This window comes from Arvicanthis niloticus, chromosome 3, assembly GCF_011762505.2.
Source record: "Arvicanthis niloticus isolate mArvNil1 chromosome 3, mArvNil1.pat.X, whole genome shotgun sequence".
Lineage (NCBI taxonomy): Eukaryota > Metazoa > Chordata > Mammalia > Rodentia > Muridae > Arvicanthis > Arvicanthis niloticus.
In genome coordinates, this window is record NC_047660.1 from 83,320,098 (window position 1) to 83,341,953 (window position 21,856).

At 49.1% G+C, this 21,856-nt stretch overlaps 1 protein-coding gene across 2 annotated transcripts; it reads right to left on the reverse strand.

Moving 5' to 3' along the window:
• Positions 1–5,476: 5,476 nt before the first annotated feature.
• Positions 5,477–19,857, reverse strand: Itih3 (inter-alpha-trypsin inhibitor heavy chain 3). Of its 2 annotated transcripts, none has more exons than XM_034497393.2 (22): positions 19,720–19,857; positions 19,080–19,100; positions 17,700–17,866; positions 17,507–17,611; positions 17,167–17,329; positions 16,552–16,665; positions 15,543–15,668; positions 15,182–15,298; positions 14,526–14,694; positions 13,801–13,926; positions 13,370–13,551; positions 11,770–11,955; positions 11,479–11,618; positions 11,087–11,241; positions 10,459–10,461; positions 9,579–9,611; positions 9,310–9,345; positions 9,066–9,179; positions 8,394–8,598; positions 6,551–6,723; positions 6,259–6,370; positions 5,477–5,718 (listed from the first exon to the last, which is right to left on the reverse strand). In XM_034497393.2, the coding sequence occupies exons 1-22, from the start codon at positions 19,810–19,812 to the stop codon at positions 5,589–5,591; spliced, it is 2,670 nt and encodes an 889-aa protein (XP_034353284.1). In that variant the 5' UTR covers positions 19,813–19,857; the 3' UTR covers positions 5,477–5,588. The 2 variants fall into 2 exon arrangements, with proteins under 2 accessions (XP_034353284.1, XP_076787464.1); XM_076931349.1 differs by lacking the exon at positions 10,459–10,461 and adding an exon at positions 9,716–9,775 and having other exon boundaries at positions 9,579–9,595; positions 11,020–11,241.
• Positions 19,858–21,856: the final 1,999 nt, after the last annotated feature.

Genomic DNA, 21,856 nt, shown 5'->3' on the forward strand with positions numbered 1-21,856 from the left:
GGAGGAGGAGAGAGAGAGGGAAGCAGAGAAAAAGAGAAGTTTACACCCTTAGGGTGCCTTGCACAACTTACAGGCAGTTTTACCAGAGTCCCCTCCCCTGGCAATTTCAGCTTGGGGAAGAAGTTTGTTGCGTTCTGAACTTCCTAATCTTTTGCTGCACCTTCTGCACCTTTCTCCCTCCTCCCTCTTCCCTTCTCCCTCCTCCCTCTTCCCTTCTCCCTCCTCTTTCTTCCCTTCTGCCTCCTCCGTCCTCCCTTGGCCTTCTTCCCTCCAGGTAAGGGTGGGGGATACTTCCCTTCTGAGGAAATACCTTCACAACACCTGGCTAGTCCAGCCCCAGACTTTCACACCTAGGCTTAGGTACAGACCCAAACCAGGTACGAGCCTGGTTTAAAACAAACAACAAACAACCCTACCACTGGAGGAAGACAAAAGTGAGGCCCAGTCATCAGATGCAAGGAAGGGCTGCTTCCAGAAACCTCTCATATGAGGGCAATGGGGCTCTCAAGTCTTACGTTGTTGACGGACTCCTTTCCTGAGCACTCCACAGAGCTAAGCACCCTGGAGATTTCACCCAAAATATTTTTTTAAGTTTGTATTATAATGCTGGTCTTCGTGACACACAACTGTAATCCCAGCACTTGGCAGGCAGAAGCAGGCAGACCTCTGTGAGTTCAAGGCCAGCCTGGCCTACATAGCAAGTTCCAGGCCAGTAAGGACTACACAAACTCCATCTCAAAACAAAACAAAACAAAACAAAACAAAACAAAACAAAACACCCTTGTATCCAGAGTTTCTTCATCTATCCACTCAACCAACTGTGGATTGAAATTGTTCCCTAAAGTCGCAGCTGTACTGAGCGGGTCCAGCGTTTCCATGACACTATTCCTTCCTACCTCTGTGTAACACGGTATTAGGTACTATATGTGCCCTGCAGAGAATGTAAACAGCACAAGAGGCTCTGAGCAGGTTGTATATGAATGCAACGCTGTTTTATGTAAGGGAGTTGAACATCTATGGATTTTTGGTATCCTCAGGGGTCTTGAAACCAATCCTCTATGGATACCAAGGGACAACTGGACTCCTAGAGCAACTTACTTCTAGAGGAAAAAAAAAGGGGGCACAATCTGTGGCTTACAAATAGATACTGTAAGGAGAATAAAACCACGAGCATTAGAATAAAAGAGCCAAGCAGTCGCAGGGGACAAAATCAGCCACCAAAATAGAGGGTACTGACAAGGCAGCTGGCCACAGAACTATGCTCTAAACTTGGTAGTCAGGATAAAACACAAAGTGAGCTAACCCACTTGTCTATTAGGGAAAATAGACCAGATCATCAGAAAAATATTCTGTGCCAGGTCTTGAGTTGTGGAGGGTGTTGTATGAATGAGTCTTTCTGTAAGAATGAGGGATCAGGCCAGTGGATGAACTTCTGGTAGCCTTACCCAATGTGTGAGATCACCTATCTTTCACTGAGATTCCTCTACCTAGCCACCCTGACAGGGGACTTCATGCTAGAACACCATTAGACAAGAAAACAGCCCAGGACGAGAGACTTCCTGTGGGACTAGAGACAGGTGAGCCTGGCTGCCCCAAGTTCACCCTCTTAGGACACAACCAGCTGGGCCTGGCCCAAAAGTTAGTGTGGGCTGCACCTGTAGGACAGTTGAACCACTAACCTTTACTTTTCTGCCCACTGGAGGGTGCTCTGGGCCCTGGGCCAAGGGCTGGATTACACTGGGCACTGTCTTAGTTCTGATCCATGCTGTGACAAAATACTTTGACAGAAGAACCTTAAGAGATACAGGTGTCTGTGATGATTCAGGTTACAAAGTCCATCACTGTGGGAGTTAAGGGAGCAGGGACTTGACTCAGCTAGTCACATTGAAATGGCTAAGATGATGCCATCTTTTCCTAACTTCATTTTGTGTCTGCCTAGACATTCCTTAGACAGACAGACAAACAGACACACAGACACACACACACACACACACACACACACACACACACACACACACACGCCAGTACCTCAGTAGCCACATCTACCTTGGCCCATCTTTTAGGACTGTCTGTGACCCTAACTGTGGTCCAGACATATTAACCAGAATAACTGATGTTTGAGCAAGCTAAAACATAAAACTAAAATAACTAAGAGGAAGCATAAATCAGAAGTAATTGTCATGTGGTATCTGAAAAATACTGCTAAACTCTGCAAAATGACAGATGTTGCTTCAACCTCCCCTAAACACTGATGTAATTGTGGGTTTTGTCTTTTAAAATGCTGTACCTCTGGCCTTCAATACCAAGAGACATGAGTCTGTTTTAAACATTGGCTAATGAAATTATTTATATACTTTTATTTGGCTTAATTAGCCAGATTGTCTTGCATGGATCATTTCCACATCACACCCACACTATAGAGCAAAGACCAGTAAATGAATGCACTCATACCAATGCTCAGCTGGTTCCCGCTGTCCTTCTCAGCCCAGGGCCCAGCCTAAGAAATGATGCTGCCTACATCCAGGGTGTGTCTTCCCACCGTGATTAACCCAACTAATAAAATCCCTCACAGGCTGACCAACTACTAAACAAGCCCTGCCCTAGACTCAGTTCACAAGTGATTCTGATTCTGTCAAGGTGATGAAATTAATGTTGACGGATGCTGACTTGCCCATCTTGAGGATGTCAAGAAAGACTTCCTGAGGGTGACTCTGAAGGACAAAGAGAAGGTCACTCTGAGTAAGTAGGCCAAGGACACTCATGAGCAAGAGACAGGGGGAGCCTGGGCCTAGAGACATGACACTGAACTGAATTCTGAGAAAGAGAAAGAAAGATGCTGTAGGCTAGGAGAGAAAAGGCCAGTCCCGGCAGCACACCCTTCACCTGGAGCAAGGCCCATGTTCTGACATCTGCCTCTCAGAAAAAACAGGGGAGCTGGGGTACTGTGAGAGGAGGGAGAAGATACAGCCAGCCTAGTGTTTTCCTGAGTGAAAGTGCCTCCCTGCTTGTGTGTTGAGGAAGAGGCAGATTTGGGGCTGGGTTAATTCTCTAGCCTTCTTCCCACATTCCCCCTGGAATCAGGGGAAGGCCTTCAGTTTGGGAGCCAAGTCTCATGCTACTACTCTCTCTAGAATGAGATCGACCAGGAGTCACCTTCCCTCTCCTCCAGGCCTTTGGCTAGTTTGAGCACTGGAAAGCCAGCTCTGATGCCTGCAGTGGGGAGTGTCTGTAGGCCTTCTGTAGTGGGAGGTATGACAATTCTTGTGACCCACAGCCACATGCCACCCCCCACACACACACACATGCACATACACATGCACATGTACTCTGCATTGAAGATGGTCCCAGGTTAGAACCCTAACTCTAGCTTTATTGAACTATCTGTTAGTCATCTAGCGAGCCACCCATTGTTTTCTTCTCCAGGATCTTCTGCCCAGCATCACTTGGGTCCTCAGCAGGAGCCAGCAGAAGGAGCAAAGGGTCCAGGCAGGATGATCACATGACAGTTAGAAGCAGCTTGTGTGCCTGAAAGCTGAATGGTGCAGAGAAACACCTGGAGTATGGACAGAAAGTCGAGTGGACAGGAGGCTTCTGTCTCAAGAGAGATGAAGGGTGATCTAGTTCTTGTGCACAGAGAGATGAAGGGCAGTGTCCTAGTGCACAGAGAGATGAAGGGTGATGTCCTAGTGCACAGAGAGATGAAGGGCGGTGTCCTAGTGCACAGAGAGATGAAGGGTGGTGTCCTAGTGCACAGATTCAGGTCAAGCAAGAGTCAGCTTTGCTCTATGCAAAGTTCCATAGAAGCCCAAGGCTGGAGATTTCTTCAAGTCCCTCTCTAGACACCCCACTGTCTCCCTAAGACACCCAGGTTCATTGGAAGAGAGATAGTGGCCACCATGAGGTCACAGGAGGATCCCTGTCCTGGCTGCCCTGAAGGCAAACTGTGGCAGTTGTGAAGATAAGAACTGTGTTATACTCTCCCTCAGATACTGGCTGTGGGTATCTCACCTGGCTGCTGACTCCCAGGGTGGTGGCTGGGTACATGGAGATGAGTGAGTGGGTGGATGGCCAGGTGGGTAGTTGAATAGATAAGTGGTGCTATGTTTTACATTTGGAGTGTCACCAAAAACCTATGTGCTTAAAGCTTGGTCACCAGCCTGCAGTGCTATTAGGAGATAATGGAATCTCAGAAGGTTGTGTGTAGTGGAAAGAACTTGGGTCACTAAGGGCCATGCCATTAAAGGGAACTCTGGATTCATATTCTCTGTCTCTCTGTCTCTGTCTCTGTCTCTGTCTCTGTCTCTCTGTCTCTCTGTCTCTCTGTCTCTCTCTCTGTCTCTCTCTCTGTCTCTCTCTCTCTCTCTCTCTCTCTCTCTCTCTCTCTCTCTCCTCTCCTCTCCTCCTCCCCTTCTTCACTCTCCTGTATCCCAGGCTGGCCTTGAACTCCTGATCATCATTCCTCTACCTCCCAATTGCTGGGATCACAGGAATGAGGCACCATTTGCATCTCTCTGTCTTTCTCCCCCTCTTCCTCCTCCTGTCTGCCTTCAGTTTTAACTTTCTTTTTGTTGTTGTTGATGTTGTTTGTTTGTTTTGTTTTGTTTTGTTTTGTTTTTAAGATAGAGTCTTGTATGTGCCCAGGCTGATCATCAACTCTCTATATAACCTAGGCTGACCTCAATTCTCTTGCTTCCGACTCCCAATTGCTGAGCTTACAGGCATGTGTCACTATGCCCGGCTCTCTTTTTCCTTTTTGGCTACCATAAGTTAAACAGACTTCTGCTGGCACATGCCCCCACCAGGATGTATTGTGCCACCACACGACCACAGTGTCAGAGCCAGGCAGCCATAGGTTGACTTCTGATGTCATGAGCCAAAATGAATGCCCTGTCTTGTTGCTGTGTAAATATGGAATGTCCTCCACTGGCTCATGTGTTTGAACACTCAGTCTACCAGATTGTAGCAAACTGTGTTTGGGGCAGTCATAGAACCTTTAAGGGGTGGGGCCTAGCTGGAGGAAGTGGTCAGTAGGGGGCAGGCCTTCATGAGTTAGACTAGACCTGCTTCCTGCTCCAGTTTCTGCTTCTGATCTTGAGATATGAGAAAGCCACCTGGCAAGCTCCTAGCACCCCTGACCAAGGCTCAGCTACATGCATGCCTCACCATGATGAACTATATCTTCTCCAATCTTCCTCCCTTCCTCCATTATGCTGCTTCTTGTTACCATGATGAGAGATGGAACTCTTGAGCCATGGCCCTGATGTAAGACATCTCTGGATTTTAGACTCACCCCACTCCACCCTTCCTGGTGTCTCAGAGACTCTTTGTTCATCATCAACTGTGGATTCCCGGAGGTGTCATCCCAACCAACTCTGTCCCATGCTTGCCTCAGCTGAGACCCCCAGGAAGCTGCCTTCCTAACAGCCATCCCATGTCTTGAGTAGTGGCTCGTGAAGGCTCTCAGAAACTAACACTGTTTCAGTTTACATGATGGGCTTTATTGTCCCGGCCCCTCCCACAAACCCTGTTCTGTGTCCTTGTTCCAGGCAACCCAGGCCTTCTACTTCAGCAGCAGCTGGGATGTGTGCTCAGAACAAGCTGGGAACAATATAGTCGGTATGGACACCATCAATTAGCCCTTCCCCATTGTTATGGACAAACCAACAGATGACCTTGGTGCCAACACTGGCATCCTTCCTGTAATCTTTCTGGGATCCCCTGGGAGAAAAGAGATGTTGTAAGGCACAGGGTGAACAACTTGGCTGCAGACTTCATGGACTGAAGGTTGAAGGAGATTCTTTTTAGTGGTTTTGTAGTGCTAGGATTAAATCCAGGGCCCCCCATGTCCCAGCTAATTGCCACCTTGCTACATCCCTCCACCTAACCCCTAAAGTGGGATTTTATTCTTTGTTTGATATCTTAATGTTTAAAGCAGGGTCTCCTGTAGCCTAGGCTGACTTGAACTTGCTGTATAGCCAAGGACCTGAACTCCTGATCTTCCTTCCTCCACCTCGAAGGGCTGAGATAGCTCTTCTAGAGTTGTTTTGTCAAGAATGAAGTCATGTGATTGTCCTTTCTGGGGAGCCAGGTTTGAGCTAATCCTTGATTAGGAGGAGTCTGAGAGGGCCAAGACCTCATGAAGAAATAAGGGTACCCCAGAGAAAACAAGAGCCTGCCAAACTGGGTGCCATGGACACAGAGTTCTTTCTTCCTGTCTTGGTACTAGGTGGGGTGAGGGTATCAGAGATGCCAACTCACCTTGTGACAGTCAACTGGTGACTCTTCACCACCATTGTGGCATCTGGCTTCATGGGGTCAGAGCCTGGACGGATGTCAAACACTTCAAAGTCAAAGGGTTGGAAGAACTGGCCTGGGGATGAAAACATTAACAGTGACCTCTGTCTGTCACCATGGGACCCATGCCACTGGCCTTTCAGAACTGACAGGCATGTCGTGACCAGGTATGGGTGGCTAGGTAGCTGGCAGCTTTGCACATCTATTCCCGGTGATTTGGCGGAACTAAGCAGCCTACAGTCTTAGCATTTCATACCCAGCAGCCCATGCGTCTGTGCTGACATCCGGTGACTGTCCACCACGTAGAACCCTAGAAAGTCCTGGTGAACAGGATGTTTCTTCCAAACCTGGTGTAGGACGATCACAAAACTAATCCCATCTCCAAAGGACACCACCATATTCTTTTTCCTGTTGATTATTACAGACAGCCTAGGAGAAAAGAGGAGGCCTAAGTAGTGAGGCCTCACGGCCACGGCATTAGCCGTCTGAGTCAAGGGCTTTTCAGCAAGGCCACCAAGTGCATGTCACCTGAAGGCACACAGTTGCCAGACACTACCTCAATGTTGGGATAAGGCTGCCACAAATATGTCATCTGTGCCCTCAACAGATGACCTTGGTTCTTCTTGGGGCAAGAAAGAGCCTAGAAACCCAGAGGCCTGGGACCATCTCAGGCTCTGTGTGACCCTGGGCAGGTTGGACCTCTTTGAGCCTCAATGGGAATAGTGGGATCCCTGGGATTCCAAAACAGGAAGAGTTATGAAACTTTGGAACTAGCAGGTTCAGCAAATTACACTGCAAATCCATCCTTTCTCCTACCTTCTCTCCCTCCCTTCTTTCCTGATTATTTTTTAATTAATTTTAATTAAAAAAATTTTAAGTAAAACATTTTATACAATTTACTTTTATCATGTTTCCCTTCCCCATTTCCTTCCAGATCTTCCCCGCCCAGCTATATATTCTCTGATCATTCTTCCTCAGACACACACATAGATAGATAGATAGATAGATAGATAGATAGATAGATAGATAGATAGTCAAAAACAAAAATCAAAACAAACACAAACAAGCAAAAGACCAACAAAACAAACAACCAAACAAACCAAAACAAGAGGCTTCAAAACAAAAGATCCACAAAAGCAAAGCAAAGCAAAACATGGAGTCTGTTTTACATTGGCTAAATACTCCTGGGCATGGGCTGCCCTGGAGGGTGGTTGTTGTACCCAGTGATATTCCCCTGGAGAAAACAGATTCTTCCTTTGCCATTGGGTATCAGTTTTAAGTAGTTTCTTGGTGAGGGTAGGACTTTGAGTCTACTTCCCCTTCTCGATGCTGGCACCTCATCTGGCTTGAACCTATGCAGGTTTTGTACATGTTGCCAAGCTCTCTGTGAGTTCATTCACTAGGCTGGAACTTGTCACATAACCCATGCCAACCTAGAACTTTTGGTATCATCCTGGTTCTATCTCCCGGTTGCAGGGATTAAAGATGTTTGCAATCACAGTCAACACTCCTGTCTGCTTAGGAATGGGTTCTTTCAAGGGCTGATGAAATGGCTTATTGCATAAAGGAGCTTGCTGTACACGCTGGATGGCCTGAGTTCAGCCCCCAGAACCCACATGACTCAGGCAGAAGTAGAGAGAGCTGAGTTCACAAAGTTGTCCTCTAACTTACTCATGACATGTTGTAAGTGGCAGAGATGGGGGAGATAGATGATGATGATGATGATGATGATGATGATGATGATGATGATGATAATAGTAATTTTAGAGATGGGGCCTTGATATGTTGCCAAGGCTGGTCTTAAACTTGTGGCTTCAAGCGGTTCTTTGCACTTAGGCCTCCCAAGCCCTGGATTACGTGTGTGACTCTGCACATGGCTTCCGTCTAAGGCTTTCACACAGTCATGGCTTTCTTCAAAGTGAGTCCTGCACACTGTCCAGCTACAAACTTTGACTATGACAGGGGTCTCCAGGAGTGGTGCCCTGTCCTATGGTTAGCATCCTTTGGGAACGGCATTCAAGCTATCAGTTTCTCCTGTGACTCCTGTGACAATCCTGCATTTCCCTCCCTCCTCAGCCTTGGAGGTCCAGAGAACTTACCCAGTCTGTGTGACTGTGACTGTGTCCAGCCAGCTGAATGTGCTCAGTGCATCCCCATTCCCTAGGATAATCTTCTCCGTGGTCACCTCAACCCGGAAGTCCATCCAGGCATTGGTAATGCCCAATTTGCCAAAATAAGTTTTCCCCGTCCTGGAAGAAGTATTACTTCCCTTATCTCCAATGATCTGTCCAGTCACGGTGATACCTGCCAGAGGGGTGGGTCAACAGAGAGACTAGTGAGGTCTTTTGAATCCATCATGGCTTGTAGGGATGTCTTCCTCTTTAGCAAGGCAAGCTGAGGGAGAGCAGAGGCAGAGTCGCAAGGAAACACCAGAGGGTCAGAGCCAAATCCCATGCTAGAAGCTTCAGGTCTGGGGTACACTGTAGACCTTCTCTCTGTCCTGGGTCAGGGAGTGTTGTGAGAGAAAAAAAAAACTGCTCCCAATACAGGAGCCAGTTCCACCCTCAATGTCAGGCTCTCTCTAATAGCATGGGTCTGTCTCTAATAGCACTAGGCACTTAGTGGTTCTTGCTATTTGGCTGGCCCCTCCTCCCTTGTTCAGAGTGTTCTGCGTATAAAGATGGGTAATTACTAGAGTCAGGAAGACCTGGTCCATGGACTCACCTGGGCACTCAGATTCTGACAGAAAGAACCCCAGCTTGTAGCCCCACCTGTGACTGGGTCCTGAATAAGGCGCAGCACCGTGCCAGGCTTCTCATCAATGTTGAAGCAAATGGTGTCATTCTTTCCTGGGACTTGGATGATGAAGTGGGGGTCCCCATCCACTGAGGGCACATCAGAGAATGGGCTTGCACCCTGTATCACAGGACTTCCCTGGCCTCCTGTGCCTGTAGGCAGGAGCAAGACACCCATAACCCTGAACCTTGACCGGGGCAGGGGAGCCAAGCAACTCACCATAATAGTAGGGGGTCTGACTGGACTGGTGACTGGCTACGGAGCAAAGGGAAACCAGATTGAACGAAGCCAGCTGTCCTGGGGAGATCTGGAATTTGGCTTATACCTCTCCCAATTTGACCCCCCACTGATTTTGTTCCCTCTTCCCTCTCCACCAGCATGCAACCTCCCCAGAACACCTGGTCAATCGGCCTGTGACAGAGGTTGATTCAGGAAACACTACAGGGTCCAGGGCAGGAAAAGCTCTAGGTGCAGTCACATGTACTCACTCAAGTAGGCCATGGACCTGGTCTCAGAGATGGCTAGTAAAACGTCAGAGGACAGTCATGAGCAACAGCCAAGGGCTTCCCCCAGCTCCCAGTCTTGTACTTTCAGTCAGCCTGAGGCTACTGGTCCCCATTGGGGCCCCAACATTGGCAGACTTGCCCAGGAACCCTTTTCAGGGCTGTTGGTAGTACGAGTGTCACTTAAATGCTAGATGAATATTTAGATGTGGCTGAAATGTAAATCTATCAAATCATCAGCCTCCCCCTCGTGAGCAATGTTTACAGCGCTCTGTGAACTCTTCAGCCCCTAGGTGGGATAGGCTGAGACCCACAGGTCTGTTGTTCCTTATTGGTCCGTAGCTCCTGAGACTTGTGCTCCTTAGAGACTCGAGTGGATAGCTTGGCAAGGGCTGAGTCTTGCCCGATGTTAACGGGCTGGAGAGGTACAATGTTCTAATTTCACAGTGAGAGAAATGTGAGGTGCCTTGGTTCCCAGACACCTTCAGCATGGGCACTGGGCCCAAGTGCCTAGGCCTATGTCCCAGATCAGCTACTGGCTGAGTCCTCTCTGGGCTTTGCGCACTCACATAATGATAATTAGAAAAGAGTCACATGTGGGCTGCTAGGGGTCACATAAAAGTGCTAGATATCAAAATTACTTATTTTTCAGATTAATAGGACACTGTCATTCATTTGCCCATCTTAAGATAGAGACACCATCTTCAACCTATTGAATGAGAACCCTGAGACGTCTCGTGAGTCTGAAAGCTCTATTCAGTCCCTCTCTCCCTCCCTTTCTCACTCCTTCCCTTTCTTTCTCCCTCCCTTTCTCCTCCCCTTTTCCTCCCCTACTCTCTCCCTCCCTCCATCACATGAAGCTTACCTTCTAACACGCAGACACAGGGAGGGAGGAAGAAGAAAAGCCATATTAGACATAGGCTACTGACTAAGGCCATTGCAACCAATGAGAGGGCTCTGTGGCCTGGCTTAGAGCTAGCTTTGTCCCCATAGGGTAACCCCTAGAGGCAAAAACTCCTAGAAAACAGGAACTGTGGTTAAAAGAGATCATCATCCCCCATTCCCCTCAGTACCAGGCTCCCATGAAGTTGCTATACATATTTGGGACTCCCCTAGTAAGTACAATCTGGGGTCTTGAAGATGTTTGGTCTCAGATTCCAACTCTCAGGGCCTCTTTTTCTCACACATCCCGGGGTCCCTGGTAGTTTGTCCCAGGTCTAAATTTGGGGTTAGGAGCACCTCTTGTCTAACTGGTTCTAGGTGGTATGCTCTCTTGGCTTCCATCCCTTAAGAGATTTAGAGACTCCTACTGGCCCCCACCCCATCAACCTGATCAACATGTCTCTCTTTCCATACCCCTGCAGATACTTCCAAACATGCCCCTCTTCAAAAGGTCTGGTATCCCCAGACTAGCCAATTCCTCTGCTGGGATTCTAGGGTCCACGGTCTTAGAGGGAGGATTCTAGATTCTGGCCTTCTCTCCCTGTGCTCACCTTCCCCAGGCTTGTCAGCAATGGATGTCTGGTCCTCATTGTCCTCAGGCTTGGTCACCACCATGGAGGTCAGTGGAGTTACAAAGTGGTACTTGAGGGACAGCTCAAGGGCCTCCGCTGTGATGTTCTCCTTCTCATCCCCATGGGCATTCTTGCTGTGAGGAACAGCTCAGAGTCATCCCAGAACACACCATACTGCTTCCTTTCCCACTAACTCCCCAACCAGACCAGAATCTCCAGGGACAGCTAGGGACCATCCCCCCTCCCTCTACTGCTCACATCCTTGGTCCTGCTCAGTGGAGCCCACTGTGTGTGTGTGGGGGGGGGTGTTCAGAGCTGTGATCAGTGCTAAACAGCTAGGTATTCCTCAAAGTGAGGGTAGGCCAACTCACCGTTTCTCCAGTAGCTGCTCAATAGTGAGGTAGGCCCAGAGCCGCTCAATGTAGTCCCCAAAAATGTAGCCTTGTTCCTTCAGGGCTGCGTCCATTTCCTTCATGTCTACTTCCTCTGTGAAGGTCAGGTCATTCAAGGCCTGGGTGCGGAGGTAGAGCAAGTGAGGAACTTGAGAGCCAGATCATAGAGTTGTGGTGGCCAGGTTCAGAGGATGCCACTCCCCGAAGCCTTGGGTTCGTTGCTGCTGACCCTTCATTCCCAGCATGCTCCAGGCGTCCATTCCCACTCACCCCATGGCCCTTCACATCTGCTCTGAAGTTGTCCATGTTCCTGTCCACCAGGCGCCCTGCTATAACAATCTCAGAGCCATCATAGAAGTGGGGGTAACTGTTTCTGGTGAGGTCCAGGATGGCATTCTCGGGGTATTCCACCTCCACATTAGTCAGCAGTGGGTTAGCTACCTCCTCATAGAAGCCCTGTAAGTCAGATCAGAGATCCAGTCACCTCAGACGCCCCCACCCCAGGGGAGACATGGAGAAGGCTGAAATAGGTCGGTCTCACAAATGCTACAAGGTGACATTTGGTCCTCATGGACTGAATTGATCCTTTCCCTTGGTCTTCATTTCTAAATGGTCCTGGCTGTGCCCTGGAGTCTAAGAGGGCACTGTCTGTGTGAGTACACTGCAGTTGTCTTCAGACACAGCAGAAGACGTCCAATCCCATTACAGATGGTTGCTGGAAATTGAACTCAGGACCTCAGGAAGAGCAGTGAGTGATCTTAACCACTAAGCCACTCTCCGGCACATAAATGTTGAGCTTCTTTTATTATTGTTATTATTATTATTATTATTATTATTATTATTATTATTATTATTATTATTTGGTTTTTCAAGACAGGGCTTTTCTGTGTAGCCCTGGCTGTCCTAGAACTCTCTCTGTAGACTAGGCTAGCCTTGAACTCACAGAAATCTTCTGCTTCCTGAATGCAAGGATTAAAAGCATGTGCCACTACTGCCTGGCTGTCCTCACTATCTTAAAAACTAGAGGGAATAAGAGGAAAGAACAGAATTCTGGGTGCAGAACTTTGGATAAAGAAATGTTAGCCAGAGAAAGGGATATGGTCAGGGGGGAGGAAAGCCCTGGGGTCCCCTACAAGTGGGGCTGCGGTCCACCATCAGAGGGAGGTCCTAGATTCAGACTGAAGAGTGAGGCACACAGTTACATTTGGCTAGCAAATATTTTTAAATATTGTTTTATTGTATAAAGATCTGTGTCTGTCATGAGTCAGATTTGTACTGCACTCCCAACAGCCTAATCCTCAGAGTGCAACCTTATTTGGAGGTAAAGTCTCTACACAGATAATGCAATGATGTCAGAGGTTGGGCTCTAATCCAGTATGCCTTGTGTCCTTATAAAAAGAGGAAACTGGATATAGACACACAACGAAGAAATGTATGGGAAGGCACAAGAAGAGAATTTCAGCAAATCAAAAATTAAGGCCAGTACAGACTTTTCCCTCAGAAAGGAACCGACCCCCTGTCACCTGATCTTATACTTGTAGCCTCTAAGATCATGAGACGGTGTTTCTGTTATTTAAGCCACCTTGTCAGCAGTCATATACTTCCTTATGACAGACTTAGTAAGCCATTGTCTTGGGAAATGTTTGGGCATGCTTACATAAAAATCACTTACTGCTCATGAGACGTTAACTGAATGCCCTGTGTTTGATCTGCCATTCCTGCGTAGGAGGCAGCTGTGTTTTTTATGTAGATTAGAACAAGATGCAGCCTGAGGTACACTTTAACAGAGAGGAGGTTCCATCTGATACCTGTAGTTGTCACGTGGTGGAGATAGCTGCGAGAAACAGCGCTAACAGTGAGGTAAATGTACCTGCAGTTGCAAGTTGGCATCAGAATCTTCATAAATGCGCCGGGCAAACCCGTGGTTCTCCAGGGCCAGATTCTCCAGGAAATTATAATTCATATTGTGGCCAAAACCCAGGTTATACAAAGGGAACTTGCCCCCGATGGCATTCCGGACATTTTCCTGGATCTTTTCAGGTCTGCTCTCGCCTGTAGAAAGTGCCATTCATGCTGGGGGTCGTCCCCATGAGCTCTGCTGTGAAGATCTGACTCTTTACATGCAGAGCTCATGGGGAGCCTTGACAAGGATGGGCATGTACCTGCCTTTAAGGGGCTCTCAAGATTCTAGGGAACCCCAAGAAAAGACATCCAAAGTCTTGTAGTGAGCCAGTTACACAGGCAGGCAGGCAGGCAAGCAGGCAGGCACTCACTTTGGGCTCAAGCCTCCCTCTCCCTCACCAGAATTGGCATCCCCATCTGTCAACATGATGACGATGGAGGTGCTCCTCTCCGGGACAAGGTGGTCCTCTCGGGCCTTGTTCAGCATTTCAATGCCCCTCAGCAGCCCATCGTTGATGTTGGTCACTGTACACCAACAGAGAGACAGAACCATTGGGGTGGGAAGTGTCCTTGGGGTGCCAGAGTACAAGGCTGTTGAAGGAGACTGGGGCAGTAGACCCTGCTCTTGTACCGAGGACTGTGCCATCCTGTACATAGAAGTACCCAGAAAACATTGACAAATGTGGATGAACAGCATAGACTTTCACACTGGCATCAAAGGGGTGCTAAGAGGTTCCAAACATGTGATGGCTATAACAATTTGGCAAGCAGTCAGATGGAGTCACCGGGAGTGGAAAGGAAATGATATAGATGTCATGTCTGGTTTCCATAGGAAACAGGGTTCCCTAAGGCCTTATCATGCTGAGACGTGTGGGCACCAGGATGATGGATTAGAAGCGCTGAGAACAGGTTTCCCTAGGCTTCAGAGGAAGCACCCTGGTGTCTGGTCTTCAAGTCTGAGGTCTACCCCAAGGGAGAGTCACAACAGAGAAGGACTGCTGGTGCAAGAAAAGGGAACTGGTCACATACACATCTGCCCCACACCCAGCTCACTGGTCACATACACATCTGCCCCCACGCCCAGCTCACTGGTCATATACACATCTGCCCCACCCCCAGCTCACTGCTTTGATCACGGATGTTCTTCACAAATGCCCTGGCCTCCTCGAGGTTTGCAGGGGTGGCTTGAACTAGGTGATCTTTCCAGGTGGTCACACCAGTGCTGAAGAGAATGAAATTCAGATAGTCGTCTTCTTTCATGTCATCCATGATTTTGAGAAGGGCTTCCCTGGTCTGCGGGAAGAAGGAGACAAACAGACCATAAAGACACACAAGAGAAATGAGCCAGGTTGCTTCCCAGCCTAGGCTGACAGAGGAGCTCCTACCTTATCCTTGTAAGTTAGCATTGCCCAAGGCCCCAACTCCCTGTGAAAGTGGGTAAAAGCTTTGAGTATTCTTACTCTGTCTGATCCCTCCTTTTCCACCAGAAATACTAAAATCATCCCTCTTTAAAAAAAAAAAAATCTTGGGGCTGGAGAGATGGTTCAGCAGTTAAGGGCACTGGATGTTTTTCCAGAGGTCTTGAGTTCAATTCCCAGCAACCACATGGTGGCTCACAACCATCTATAATGTGATCTGATGCCCTCTTCTGGCATACGAGTGTATAAGCAGATAGAGTACTCATACATTAAAAAAATAGTAATAATAAATTTTTTAAAAACTCTCTTCCTCCTCACCTTTCTACACCCCACTGATAGGAGGGGGTTGGATGAAGACAAACCTGCTGGATTTTCCGACCAGACATGGAGCCGCTGACATCAATCACAAAGACTATGTTCTTAGGCACCACTGGAAGGCCTTGGGGCGCAAAGAAGTGTACAAAGTAGCCATTGACTATCTGCAAAGGTGGGAGAGAGATGGAGGCCAACGCCCGTTTAACAATGTCTCCTCTTGCAAATGGAAGTCAAAAGTTTGTCACTGGGGGAAAAGTGTCCCATTTCCACTCCTCAGGAGGTGCTGTGCAGGGTATCTGGTGCTAAAGATGGGAGAAAGAGCTGACACTGCAGCCCCTAGGATATCGGGCCTCTCCCCACCATGGTGATGGATTAGCAAGCAAGCCTGGTGGACCCATCGACCTCTACCTGCACATTTCCTGGAGACTCTCGGTTCACGTCATAGACGATGGTGAAGTCCCCGTTGAGGAGGGAGTCTGTACAGGTTGGGCATGAGCGCTGCTGGTCTAAGCTGGGCTTGAAAGACACATGCCCCTGGGGGCGGGGGGAAGAGGGAAGAACTTTGAGCTTAGTGAAGGCGGCCCACTGGCATACAGGAAGAACTGGCAGTTCCTCCTGGATAAAGCTGCTCCCATGCCCCATCTTTCTGAATGCCTCCCTCCCTGGGGGATCAGAACCTGTCTGCGGTGGGGAGGGCTATCATTTCCATTTAGTCTTTCCCCTCCCTTCTGGCTGCCTCATCCCAACTCCTTAGTTCAGCTCCAGAAGTTACTTGGGCATGGGTGCTTTGTCCCATATGAGAAAACCTTGTGCTGAGTGATTTACGCACTGGAGTTGGTACCCAAAGGGGCGCGGAAGGATGCAAGTGGGGAAGGGGGTGTTAGAGTGAAGGAGACTTGGAGCATCCAGACACTAGCAGCTCTCTTGGATGTAGGCTCTTTGAACATCTCTCTGAAGAGCCTAGACAGCTGAGATTTGATCTTTATCTTTCCTCATCCACTTCCCATTGGCACTGGGCTCCTGCCCTGGAATAGCATGGGGCTGTGACTAGTGTCAACCGCGAAGCACCAAAAATCAGAATTAAACCAATTCTCTTTATTCTTCCATCCTTTAGTGTGGAGTCAGCAAAGCTAGCCTCAGATATGCAACCCCTTCTCTGTTCATGTATTTGCCAAGGTAGAATGGAACTGGGATTTATAAATGGCTTCCTGTCTCCCTGTTGTCCTGGTAGAGTTGAAACTCCAACTCTTCTAGCAGGTTGGCATTAGCATTCCCTGCCTCCAGCATCTGCCCTGATGACCCAGTTGACTGGGGAGAAAGGTAACATCACAAACAGACAACCCCCACCATGCTTAGATCATCAAAGTCAAGGCCTCCCCCCTGTACCCCAAGCCCCAGAGGTATCTATGTCAGTCACCTTTTTCCCTGAGAAGGACTTGGTGAGGGCGCTTCCCAGGAGGTCATTGGTGATGAAGGAGGCTTCAGCATCCAGCATGCTGATGCCCTGCGGCTCGAAGATGTGTGCATCAATCTGAAATGGCCAAATGAAGGAGATGTCATACTGGGACAGTGCAGAGGTCTGGGACATAGTCAAGGGGAATGACATGGGTCTGTGGTGATACAGGGAGCCTCACGGATGACAGTGATGCCTACTAGGAAAGTTCAAAGGGTGTGGCCACACAAAACATTTACATCATCTGTCTGCCATTGATCCCAAGTTCCACAACCACAGTATTTCTATCTCCTTTTCCTTTTAACCTTGATGTAGATAAAATGGACCAGTTGCAAGTGTTTTGGAAGGGTTTTGTGGTACAATCCTCAGGGGCCCTGGCGCTAAAGCATCATCCCCTTGGCTCCCAGTTGTAGCTAAAGCCATTGCGCTGCTTCCAAACCTCCTCAGCCAAGCACAGGGACTTGGAGATACGTCCTTGGCTCAGCTCTGAAATCTGCCCTCCTTCTCCCACCGCGACCCTATGGCCTTTCCCCAGGCTTTCTGTGGTTCTGAGCAGGGCATGCAGGAAGGGCTGCTTACCTCAAAGTGCCTGACCAGTTGTTTGGGCTGGACCTTAAGGAACATCTCGTACTTGCCCTTGTTTCTCTTGAGCAGCTCTTCATAGGTTAGCTCAAAGGTGACTTTGCTGCCTGCAGCCACATTGACAGATACTGTGAACTTCTCCAGTTTCCTCCCAGAGGCCCTAGAGGGCAGGGATGCAAGACAGTAATTAGCACAAAGACTTCAGGAACCCATCCTTCATTGGGTTCAAGTATCAGATCCTAGGTTAGAGACCTCCCTGTCTATTCCAAACCTCATAGTTTGCCATGACAATAACCATAGTTGCTTTCTTCTCTCAAAGCCCAAGATCCACACTCACTTGACCAAACCAGCTGTCTTGCCCTGGGACACAGCCTTTTCATATTGTTTCTGGGCAACTTCCTTCTCCTTGACATTCCCAGGGTAGGTGACACCATCAATGGTCCTACAGATTTAAGGGAAGGGGCTGTCAAACTGGGCCAGAACCTCCCCCCTCCAAGTAACTTAAAGTGAGCAGCTCTGGTGGCACCCACAAGGTGAAGTTGGTGATGAAGGCTGTCTTGGGCAGCTCCACATCAAAGGAAACCTCCTTGGCCGTGTCTGCGCGGTTGACAGCCCTTGTGGTGACAACATTGTGAGCAAAGCGGGAGGTCACCTTGCAGCTGATCTTGGTGCTGTAAACCTCAATGCCATCCACCACCTGTGGGAGAGGTGGGTCAGGCTCACTGGGTGGTAATTAGCTAAACTGCATTCTGGGAAACCAACGCATCAGCCTGGCTGCATCCTTTCTAACTTCCCCCTCATGGGCTCTCAAGTCCTGGGGTGTCTTAGTCCTCCCAGTCATCCACACTGGGAGTCTGGACAGTGTCCTTTGTCCTACATTCAGTTGGCTGCCACGGTGCACATGCTCTGCCTTCTTAATGCTGCAATCAGCACACAGCTGCAGCCATGGAGATCTTGTAAAATCTCATCTCTGACCCAGGCCCTCTTCTACGGAAAGCCTTCCTCAGGCTCTTCTTCCGCCCGGCCTTAGGTTTTCCTCGGAGAATCTTTTTTTTTTTTTTTTTTTTGGTTTTTCGAGACAGGGTTTCTCTGTATAGCCCTGGCTGTCCTGGAACTCACTCTGTAGACCAGGCTGGCCTCGAACTCAGAAATCCGCCTGCCTCTGCCTCCCAAGTGCTGGGATTAAAGGCGTGCGCCACCACCGCCCGGCTTCCTCGGAGAATCTTGTCTCTCCATATGCTGAGCTTCAGATATGCCTGGAAGTCTTTCTCCATCATGGCTCTTCCTACACACTCTTCTCCCACCACACTCTTCTACCTCCTTTGTCCTTTGATGTTGGCTGGTACTTTTATTCAAACAGACACCTCCTTCCTGTGCCGAGTCCCCAGACACCCTCCTTCCAATAGGGGTGATAGAATAGGGCATGCTGGGTTAAGGAAGAATCTAGAGCCGGGCAGTGGTGGTGCACGCCTTTAATCCCGGCACTTGGGAGGCAGAGGCAGGCCAGGCCAGCCTAGTCTACAGAGTGAGTTCCAGGATAGCCAGGACTACACAGAGAAACCCTGTCTCAAACAAACAAACAAAGAATCTAGATACTTTGTAACAGGGTACTACACCATCTGCTCCCAGTCCTCCCAAAGCCAAGTGCCAGCAAGTATTTGATCAGTGCATGTGAAAGGAAGGTTGCCCCCCGCCCCCTCCCCCCGCTGCCCCTCACAAAGCTGGAGGACTGTAGTTATGATGCTCTTTCCCAAGGGTCTTTGGGTCACATGGGGCTCTGCCAGGATGGGGCAATGAGCTGATTTCCAGCTCTGTGGCTGCTGCTATTATAATCTGTACCTTCAGCAAGCGGACAAACGTTCCATTCTGCCCCCTCCCCGCCCAGTCTGTATCCTCCCGGAAGTTCTTACCCCTTCTGGGAGGCTCCGTTTCTGTAAATACAAAGATAAACAAAGAGGTCAGAACAAGCTCAAGATCAGCAAAGGCCTGGGTGCAGGCTCTGGGCTAGGGCCAGGGCTCAGAGGCACGGGGACCTCCAGGCGGTGTGTCAGAGAGGAACATTGAATAGTTGGAGAAAAGGATGTGTCATCAGGTCACCGGTGGAGGAGGCCAGGAGATCCTAAGCTGTCTCTTGCTCCGTATGCCCCCACTTACCTGGCCTCTCTTTCAGCTCACCTTGCCCCCGGTCCCTTTAGTCATCTTTCCAGAACACCCACCCATTCAGCAGGCTCAGCCTAGCATTTTGTAGAGGCCTCTGCACCCACTTTGCACCTAAGACAGGCCTTTGTAGACCTCAGTGAGAAGTTCACAATTCATCATCCATTTGGACAGGTGGACTAACCGAAGCCTGGGAGTCTGAAGAACTCAGCTGTGTTAAATAGCAGCTGGTTTATCAGTCCTATCTGGAGCTCAGGTCTCCAGAGTCCAACACTGTCCTAGTGACACTGTCCAGTCCTTAGCCTCCTCTTCCCCTCACTCAGAGGACTCGGACAGAGTTTTCTGCCCGTATGACCCTCAAAGTCCTGATATCAGATAGGAAGTTCGACTCACCCCAAGCAGCCGGAAGGGACTTCTCGGAAAGCCAGAGGTCTCCAAGCCAGACAGCAGAGCCAAGACAAGGCAGGGCCACCACATAGTCATCATTACTGAGCACACAGGCCTGACCTGCCTTCTTTATATATGCCAGCCCAGTGTTTTCCAAGCAGGGTCAACGACCTGCACCATGGGGCCAGAGCAGGGGAGGCAGGCAACAGCTCCGGGAACTGGGGGTGGGTGGAGTAACCACCCAGTGAGTCTGTATGAAGAAGGCCCAGTGGGTACAATAAACAGTGTTGGGGCTGCACTCCTGATATTCTGAAGTCTGGAGGCCCTTGGGAAGGCAGAAGCTGTGTGAACCAAGTGACCCCCACTCTCCCTGGTGTGGATGATGAGCATGGTGTGAGCTGCATTTAGAAGAGCTGGCATCTCTGCATCTAGGGCTCAATGTTTTAGTCCTTACCACCCACATTGCCTCTAGTCTGGGCCTGGATCCCAGCTCCATCCCTCACAAGGCAGCCACTCTCCAGCTAGACCTTCCATGGCTGAGTCCTTTGTTCTGTTACCTGATGTGTCTGCCAGGGACCCATGAACTGAACCAGCTCTGAGTCCTGTAGCCTAGCTGTCTCTGGGGTCTGACTCCAAACTGCTTCAATGAGTGTCTCTCCCCTGACTGTGTGCCTGCCTGTCTTTCGCTGCATGTGTCACCTTCCTCTGCCAGCCCAAGGGCCCTGGCTTCCCACCTCTTTATTAAATAAAAGGTGCCTTTAATTTAAAAAAAAAAATCAACTCTGGATGTTTCTCAGACATCAAGTCCTTGTCATATGGCCATTCATAGCATGATAGCTTATTTCTTTTTTTAAAGATATATTTTATTTTAATTACGTGTATGTGTCCATTTGTCAGGGTGGGCATATGTGTATGTGAGTGTAGGTGTGTGTGAGACAGACTTCTCTAACATAAGTACTGGGAGACAGACTCAGGTCCTCTGCAAGAACAATATAGGCTCTTTATCACTGAGCCATTTCCCCAGTCCCAACAGATACTCTGGGAGTCCATCCTGTCACCTTATGCTGGACTGTCCCTTCCTGGATAAGACAAGCCTTAATTTGCCCACTGTGTGCCCTAGGACCCTGCCAGGGTTCACACTTGGCACTTTCTGCACAAGGCCAGGGACCTCCCAAGCCATACCAGGGCCCTCCCAGCCTCTTCAGGGCAGATGCCCCATGCCCACCATGACATGAGTACCTTCTATGTGCTAAACAGAGTAGACCCTTGTTTGTCTGAGCTGGGGCCAGCTACCTTATGGATGGGCCATGCTCTCAGCTGACAGCTCTGGGCATGCCTGTCAGACGTGCAGAGCTCTGGCTACAGAGAGAGATGGCTGAGAGCGGACACTGAGAGGTGCGGTAAGCTGCAGTAAGGCTTAGCCTAATGATTAGAAGTGGCAAGAGACACAGAGCAACAATGACAGGGTTACCAAGTCAGCACAGATGGTGGGGTGACAGGAACTGCTGCCGAGAGACACCCACCTGTTCTTTAAAAACCTGATGTAGAGAGAAGACCCCTCAAAACCAGGCCTCTTTCTTAGAGCTGGGCACGTCCCAGTCACATGGCCATTTTCAGCAGGCTGGGGTTGAAGGAAGCCTGCTTCTCAGTGGTGCCTCCTCAGTGCTCACAGCTACCTGTGGAGCCTTTCCCTGCCTCTTTCATCTGAACCTGTCTCTTCCCTTGACACTTCGAGTATGGGGACAGGGGAAACTGGAAATAGGAATTTTATGGCCGCCTAAGAAGGATGGCCAAGAATTTGGAGAAAACTAGAATCGTGCAAAATTAGAATTATAAAGTCTATGTTAGATCCCTAGGGTTATCCTCAAAAGGGGAAGATGAGCAGGCTGACCTAGCCAGTTGACAGTCCTGCTTTCCCAGAATGCCTTTGGAGGTAAATTGATCTCTCCTCCCACAGCAAGGTGACAGATGCATTGTTGAAGAACTCTGTGTTCCCCAACCTGGGTAGCCTTTGAGTTCAGCATCTATTGTGAACTTGATGAGATCTAGGGTCACTGAAGAGACAAGTCTCTCTGGGTACTTGTCAAGGATTATCTAGATTAGAGAGAGAAGACCCACATTAGATGTGGATGTACCATTCTGT

Coding starts and splice junctions, on each gene's coding strand:
- Itih3 (XM_076931349.1), bottom strand. CDS start 19,812: ATGATGACTATGTGGTGGCCCTGCCTTGTCTTGGCTCTGCTGTCTGGC. Junction 15,669..16,551: donor AGTCCTTCTCAGGGAAAAAG/GTGACTGACATA, acceptor CCCCGCCCCCAG/GGGCATGTGTCTTTCAAGCC. Junction 11,242..11,478: donor GAGCAGCTACTGGAGAAACG/GTGAGTTGGCCT, acceptor TGTTCCTCACAG/CAAGAATGCCCATGGGGATG.